General features: G+C 40.6%; 1 protein-coding gene across 1 annotated transcript; it reads left to right on the forward strand.

Annotated features, from left to right (window-relative positions):
• The first annotated feature begins 3,100 nt into the window (after positions 1–3,100).
• LOC149108863 (uncharacterized) lies at positions 3,101–8,117 on the forward strand. Its single transcript, XM_089294101.1, has 2 exons — positions 3,101–3,345; positions 7,008–8,117. The coding sequence occupies exons 1-2, from the start codon at positions 3,225–3,227 to the stop codon at positions 7,964–7,966; spliced, it is 1,080 nt and encodes a 359-aa protein (XP_089150227.1). The 5' UTR covers positions 3,101–3,224; the 3' UTR covers positions 7,967–8,117.
• Positions 8,118–8,746: the final 629 nt, after the last annotated feature.

An 8,746-nucleotide genomic window follows, 5' to 3' on the forward strand; every position in this document is an offset into this window, starting at 1 on the left:
ATATGGACAAGGACAAATATGGACAAGGGTCACGTAACCTTACTTGTCATATTAGATCTCAGTGCAGCGAATGGTATCGTAGACCATGGCATACTTCTGAACAGGCTGCAGATCAAGCTTGGACTGTGGGGTAAGGCTTTATCATGGTTTAAATCCTATTTAGCAGGAAGAACGCGACAGGTCTGTAAATGGAACGCTTTCTGAGAAATTCAACCTGGACTCCCGCAGGGCTCGTACCTAGGCCCCCTCTTATTCATCATCTACGCGAGTCCGTTGTTTGATATTCTGAAATCCCATCTGCCATCCGTTCACACCTACGCGGATGATACACAGCTATAGATTTCGTTTAATCTTGCTGATAACTCCAGTGAGGCTGAGGTTGTGACTGTGATTGAAAATTGTATCCGTGAGGTTCGCATATGGATTAGGGATGATACGCTGTCCTTAAATGATGACAAAACTGAGTTTTTGATCATTAGTACAGAACGACAGTTATCCAAGGTGTCTGTTGTCAAGATTAAGGTTGGTCAAGCCGTGGTAACTCCTGTCTCTTCAGTGCGCAATTTGGGCCGCCTGGTTTGATTCCAGTAGACATGTCCACTCATTAGTGCTTTTTACAATCTGTACAATATCCGGCAAAGTATTTGTCTCGGGAATCTACTGAAAGGCTTGTCCACGCGTTTATTACAAGTAGGCTTGACAATTGTCTGTCATATTACCTATTATTACTCAAATAAACGCGAGGAGGCGAGTCTCACTGGTTAAGATAAACGCACACTCTTTCCTGTAGGGAAGGAATACGACCTCGCTCATCAACTTGAAGAAGACGGAGTATCGAAAAAAAAAAAAATCGAGGGAAAACAAAAACTGGTTAGAAAAATTTGTTATTAATTTTTCTTCAAACTAAAGCTACTAATTTTTAGGCGATGATGACAACTGTGAATGAAATCAACAACGATAAAACAAAGGTACCGGATAAATTTATTTTTCGTACTGTTTCGCTCGTTTGTTTTACTACCTAACTCGGTGAGTATGATTGATTGACAATCGATGTACATGTAAGCTTATTATTAAAACTACGGCTGCATACGTGTATGCACACGAACAATTGCGTCCGTGTTTTTATGTGTTAGTCCGTTATGTTGTAGTCTTTGATATAAACCTCCGAAAATTATAAAACAATTATTTGCCTCAGGCTCAGTGAACATTGGTGAATATTCACCTCGAGTTCGTCTCGGTGAATATTCACCCATGTTCACTTCGCCTTTGGCGAATAATTGTTAAATAAATGAGGGTAATATGACTGAGTGGAGTCCAGTTCGGTCTGCGATCATACGAGTGACTGACGAAATTGGAAGACCTCCAAAAGGCGGTCGGAGTTGTCTATACACCTGTGTAAACATGGAATCGCATAATCGTAATCACGACAATTTAAACATCAATTCAATTTTTAAAAACATAAATTACATTTGTTATATCGCTCAGTTTCTTTCGGCAAAAATGTTAGAGAAAAGGACCGTATTCCAGTACAACCTTTCAAATAACAGCGAGATCACGTTATTAATCACGCAATTTGAGCTAAAATGGTGACTGCTGGTAGCCAATTGCTGGTTTTCAGTGTCACGCAATGCAAAATAGATCAAAGTAAAAATCAAAACCGGTCAATAGATAAAGTCCAGAATCTGGGAAATGAAAGAAGGTAAATATGCAAAGACTCTCGCCAAAACACTGATCACAGCAATTTATCTTATGCGAGATATGTGGAGAAATTTTTTACCCAAATTTATAGAGATTTGTATGGAGACGCCATACTGATGCCCATCCGTATGGGCACCAACATGGCGGCCGGAAACCAGCAGAAACATCTGTCACTGAGTTTTGCTACAAAAGCGTGAATTTATCCCTCGAGGAAATCTAAAACATTAAAATAATACTTTTTCTAAGACATGAACTGTTCAGATAGTCAAGTTCCCCGAAATAAGTCACTTTTTTAACCATCATGACAGCTCTCTAGGCAGGGTCGGTACATTTCGCTGACCCGTAGTCCATGGATTACCCTGATGGATCTGGTCCATGGACTACTTGAATGGACTTCCCATGGACTACCCTAAGTGGACCACCCTGATACTTGTGGGAAACATAAATTTAACGATGCTAGAACCCGAACAAAAGATGCGATCGATCGACAAACACAATACGGAACACTTGCGATGTAACAGATTTAACGATCCGAACAAAAGATGCGATCGATCAGAGCAGTTGTGATTTAATCTTCAAACTTTTCCTACCTTAACATCCGGACCTTTGTTATTGGATTCGAGCGAGTTTTTCTTTTGTTACCTACATAATAAGACACGACATTCACATAACCCCATACACCCATACACCTCCCATACACCGCCATTATGCATGTCTACCGCTGGCCAAATGAGTGTAGCTAGCAGGCGCAGTAGTCGCCCACGAGTCACTCACGGTCGCTCACAATATGGTCCAATATGGAAAGCACGCTAGATGGTAAATGGAAATTTTGCATATATAATGCATTTATCTCTGACTCGTGAGTCAGTTCTTTACGCCATGACAGGGAACGAGAAAAGCAACTCATTTTCTTTATTTCGGTTGTAATATTTTGTGGCAAAGGTCCAGTTGGGGATTAAATCTGTTACATCGCAAGTGTTCCATAATTGTGTTTGTCGATCGATCGGATCTTTTGTTCGGATTCTAGCATCGTTAAATTTATGTTTCCCACAAATTTCAGGGTGGTCCATTTAGGGTAGTCCATGGGTAGTCCATTCAAGTAGTCCATGGACCAGGTCCATCGGGGTAGTCCATGGACTAGGGGTCAGTGAAATGTACCAACCCCTCTAGGCAGTCATGTAAATGTCGCGTCACGCAAAAGCTTAGAAATTCAAGCGTAGTGTACCACAAAACCAAGAACCCATTCGGACCCAAAATTTGTATGAATATTAGTTTTCAGCTGCTCTTATATATCATTTAAGTAAAATCCCAGGAGGATCAATAGTTTTGTAGCTCCAATTTTAGTGACGTCGTGTGAAAACCAACAATCAAAGTCGTGAATATCATTAATATCATCTGTCGTTACAGTCTCATCACCTTTCATTGCTTGATACTCCACTTAAACAGAATCAGACATGCAAAGACTTGATTCAATTCATTTAACTATCAAATCCCTGGAGAAAACCCAAATCGAGCGCAACTTCTGAATGAGTTTTAAAACGAGACCTAGATTCAAAAACTTTCTGTTAATTCTCGGTGTTGTGGTTTTGTCGCTCTACACGGCATACAAAACTGGGCTCGGAACGCTTAAAGCAAAGGGTAGACAAGGTGAGTTGAAATCACGACGCCGTATTGAATATCTTTTAAGGCTTTCAAAGACTGACGTTCATGTATGTAGTTTGTGCCACGAGCCGGGTCAGTGAAGATGCCTAAACGAAAGCAAATGCCATATTCTAAATTCAACCGTGGAATCCCGAATTTCCGAACTTCAAGGGAAACAAAATCTGGTTTGAAACTGAATCGGGTAGTTCGAGAAATTGGGGATAAATAATGTTTTTCCAATTTCGACTGAAGGGAGAGGAAAGGAGTCTTGGTTCTAGTTATCGGAAGGTTCGAAAAATCGAGAGTCCGAGAAGAAAGTAGAAATGATCGGGTTATATTCTACGAATGTATTCTTCCAGTATCTCAATATTCCTAGTTTAAACATCCTTAGCAAATGTAAGTGAAAAACATCGTGTACAGAAACAAGTTGGCATATCTTTGAACACGACTGAGATCACGCTGTGTAAACTTTTCCTTAGCCAGTCATATCAAAGGAAATTATTTGAGCATCTGTTTAAATTGTCCAGAGAAATGTACGATTGATGCTCTATGTGTACTATGAAATCAATATCGGGAGTATTCTACATTTGTATATTCCAGCATAGCAAACATACGCAAATGAGTAAACTTCTACTTGGTAGCACCTTTCCTGACAAAAGTTGCTATGGGTTGGATAATAGAATTGAATATTGTCTTGGTAATGGTCTGACATATCGCAATAACGATTAATCGGACAATAACTCCGCAAAAAACGGCGTTACCAAGACAACATTGAATTCTATTATGAACTCCATATTAGAATTTTATTTCCTCACAAGTATCTTTTCGTTTTTATTGTTATGTCTTCTACTTCACATCTTATACCATATATATTTTAACGATCGCGCTTTCTAAACACTATTTCAATTGTGAAAGACTGCAGATTGGCAATCGAAAGCTCTAGTTAATTTATCAATTACGCGCTTCTTTCAGCGCAAAAGCGTCTGAAACCTTGCAGCGGTCCACTCATAAAAATTATCATTTTACTTTCAGTATGCAGGGCTAGCTCACTAAGCACTTTGGCATTAAAAATTCCTTGAAATTTATAACTAAAGACGGGCAGGTCGGGTTTTTCAACGGCTATATGACACCGAGATCCCGGGGGGGGGGGAAGGGGGATTCCCACATGGAGTGGACAGGGATGCTCGTCGGAAATTTTGAGTTTAACCCCTAAAAGAAACCAATCTGGGCGTGGCCGAAGCTTATGCAGACCCGTAAAAGAGACCAGTTTATAAAACAGACAAATCAAAAGTACAGTGACTTTTAATGATGGCGAATTTGTTTATATGAATTGAGTAAATATAAAGAATCAAAATTCTTTCTGTTTTGTTATTTCTTCGCGTGCAACCCCTAACGAGACCTTGACGGCTAAAAATAATGACCTTTTGCCCAGAACACCCTAAGCGAGACCAAAATCCGAAATTTACACCCCTAAGCGAGACGACGAGCATCCCCGTCCATTCCATATGGGATCCCCCCCCCCACCCGGGACCGAGATCAGGCAAATCTACACGCGAACAACTTATTTCTGCACGTATTTGTCTTAGGGGTACGGACTGAAAAAGACTTAAACTTCTTATAAGTATAGGTTTAAGTATTGTTAAGTCCGTAGCCCCAAGAAAATACGTGCAGAAATAATTTGTTCGCTCTCGTGCAGATTTGCTTGATCACGGGGTCATTCCCTGATGCATGCGAATGGCCGTTGAAAAACCCGGCGACAAGCGTCTTCATTTATAGATTTCAAGGAATATTCAACGCCAATGTATTTAGTGAGCTAGCCGTACAAACCGATAGTAAAATGATAATTTTTACGAGTGAACCGCTGCAAGGTTTCAGACTTTTTTTTTCAGGTAAATTTTGCATACGGTCGACCAAGATTGACGTCCACCAAAACTTAGGTTTTGTCAGGACGTTTTGCGCTGCAGGTCGCGTGTGATTGATGACCGCTATAAACTTTTTAAACCAGAGAATGTTTTTTTTTTAAATTTCAAATATGTCTTATCCCGGTTACTCGTCCATTTTTAATAATACTTTTTAAGCTGCAGTGGAACGGCTTGTTAAATATAACACAAAATTAAATCAATTTTTATTGCATTGTTCTGATCGCAATGACTAAAGAGCTCGTGGTCCGTGCAAGGCTTATCTTTTAAAACAAGTCGCTGCTTTCTCTTTTGAGAGCGTGGCCAATCTAGTGTTAGAAAATGGACTGCGTGACTGTCACGCGGTGGAAGTGAACTTTGTTTCTTTTTGTTCTCGTTGCTTAGTGATAAGCTGTAATCACGTAATGTACGTTCAGGATTTCAAAAAAGCCGTGTGCGAGTCGTCGTGGGATCTAGCGATTGTAATCTTCCTAATTTCCTTCGAGTTGGGACATTAAAAAATAGTGAAGTGATTCGAGTCTGTTGGTCGTTCAAACGTGAAGATTATCGGGAAAATCTCTTGTGTTAGAAGCAATCGGAAGATTCCTGACACTAGCGCCATTTCCTACGTGCTTTCCACGTCGGTCTTTCTTAGGAGCTCTTCATTAATCATATTACCTTTAAACACCTCAAAATGGCTATTTGATCTACGCAAGATCTCCGTGATCTAAAGCCAACCTGTTACTTCCTCAGTTTTGCATCTATGTCTTCAGCCTTTCTAATATGCATGAACCGGGTTAATACCTTGCTTGAAACAGACAGTTGCATAATACCTCTCCACTCTTGCTGAGGTTCTCCTTTTTAGGTGCCCTGATCAAAAAGTCTTGGGTTCTACTCATCCCGATCTGGTGTAGCTGCCCTCTCCTAAATCACAAGATATCTGCTATAGTACTCGGATAAACTTTCAAAATCTCAGGGAGACGGTCTCCACCTGCAGCCTTTCCATTTTTAACTTTCTAACTCCATTCTTAATCTCATTCGTAGATATTCTATCTCAGTTGATACTAAGCTCGTCATCATATCGTTCTCCGTGATTGCTGTTCTTATCTGCGGGCTGGTCTATTCAGTACTCTTGAAAATGTTATTTCCACCTGTTCACTTGCTCCTCTTCTTTCGACAACATTTTCCCATCATCCTTCCTCGGCTTTGAGTGGCTTTTGTTCTTTACGGCCATTCTTTTAGTAAGGTTAAACTCTAAGGACCCTGAAACGATTAGAAAATATTCTTAACTTATCTTAACAGACGCAAACACAGCATCAGGAGTGGGCATCTATACATGATTCACCGAGCGTTACATCATCATAAAGAAAATACAGCAGTGAATAACAAAAAAAAAATAATAATAACAAGCAAAGTTGGAAGAGATGCCTTCGAGTGGCTCTTGCGTAACTTACAAAATCTTAAATATCCTACTAGCCCCTAGTGATTCATCATAACTGCAAGCACGCCTAAAATACTTCTACACGATTGATACATAATGAACATACTCCAGTGTAATCAGCAAAACGTAACAAAATATATTTAGGCAACTCCCCTGAGTTCTGTGATGTAACTGCTTCGATCCTTAGCCTGTTGTGCTACATCTTCTCTCCCATTTATTTTTCTTGACTTTCTTCTCCCTCCTCACTTGTTGTTTCACTTTCACGTTTAGTAGCGTTGTGGTATGACTGACGCAATGAAATTACGTTTCACTTATTTTTGTTTCCGTAGACAAAGCCGTTATTGAAGGTGGTTCAACAGCCCAGGCACGCCTAAATACGCAAGATACCAAGGCTGCTGCGGCAAAGTCAGGCAATTCTACAAAGCGATTTCTTTATCTTACTCAAACGGAGCAATGCCTTCCTCCAAACCTGGCCTCTTCTTCCCAAATTGGCGATCCTGACACTTGTAACTGCGATGTGATAGTGCTAAGCTTTCAAACAGAATGCCTTGAACGAAATTCATCTCACGTTCTCTACTTGTTTGATCCAAACTCTGGTTGGGGAACAGGGCGGAATGTGCTTTACTTTACCGCAATGAACAGAACACAGGTCTACAATTACTATATCTTTATGGACGAAGATGTAGTTCTTACATTTAATGAGTTTACTCCTCCTGCAATGAAGAAGCTGCAACCATTTAGAGTCTTCGAGGAATGGCTTCTAGATTACGAGCCTGCTGTCGGTGTGTTAGATCATAAGACTCATCACGGAGCAAGCTGGACCTTTGAGAGAAGACAGAAATTATGTGGCATAACAGAGAGATCAATAGTAATTCCCATCGTGTGGTACGATGGTATATTCAACGCTTATCATAGGCAAGCTGTAAAGCATCTCTTTCCTTACCGTGTGCAATACGAAAAAAAGAGTTGGTGGGCGTTGCACAGATATATGTTTACTGCTGTTGAACTGAAATTCCGAGGCCAAGCATTGATGTTTGTTGCTGTCACTGCTGGTAACCCTACCCATCGCGCATACCCAAAGTCAGGCGACAACGTCAACACATACTGGCGGGAATACATCGAGACAATTCAACAAGAAGCTCCCTTGGTATATAAAAGCCGCTCTTTATTTGAAGATTTTAAAGAGAAGTTAAACGATTACGTTAGCAATACCTTGACTTATTGTATGGCTGTAACGCGTCACAAGCCTGTTATTCCTTACACACATTTTAACTCGATAACTAGCTGAGAGATGCAGACCTTTCCAAACCTCGAGGTCAATAATTATTTAGCCTAAGTAGCAAGCGTTTCTGTAGGGTTGAGGAGCAAAGAAAGACCGAGGAACGGGATTTTCGGTGTTTTGCCCGCGCGAAAATTAGGTCGAGAGCCAAAAAAAGAAAGACGGGGTGGAGGAGGGGAAGGGCGGAAACTTTTCTTTCTTCCCCTCCCCCTCCCCCCTCCTTTACTCGCTCCATTTTTCGCGCGGTAATTCTTTGCTACCGAACTCCACGGAAACGCTTGTTAGGCAGGCTAATAATTATTTAATCTGTCCCCCATCCATAAAACAACAAGTTCCACAGTCCCGCCCCCCCCCCCCCCCCCCTGTAACGTTGGGAACAGGAAAGTTAAAAAGAAAAAGTTTCTCTTCGGGAAAAAAGCAGACTGGCATCAAATGACAGCACATCTAAAAGTACTGCTATAATGAAGTCGCGTCTGTCCTATCTAAAATGTTTTATAAAACAATAACAAGGTAGCCTGTACAAGAAAAATGCTGTTTACTATTTTCAAATATTTCTCTTTGTTCCTGGGATATTTAACCGATTTGCATTAGAAATGTTTGATTCTTTTGCTGTAAGATTCTAGTAGATGCGTTCCTCAATATAAAGGTAAAGTCTACATGCGAGCCAAGTGGCCCATCAGGCCGGAGCTTATCCCGGTTTCTGTAGCATGAAGCGACTAGGCGTATTTAATATTAGCTAAACAATTTGGTTTCCATGGCAACATTTTGGTTCCAGACTTCGCCGATGTT

Source organism: Orbicella faveolata, unplaced genomic scaffold (assembly GCF_042242905.1).
Source record: "Orbicella faveolata isolate gen_17 unplaced genomic scaffold, um_ofav_v1 contig_25, whole genome shotgun sequence".
NCBI classification, from domain to species: domain Eukaryota; kingdom Metazoa; phylum Cnidaria; class Anthozoa; order Scleractinia; family Merulinidae; genus Orbicella; species Orbicella faveolata.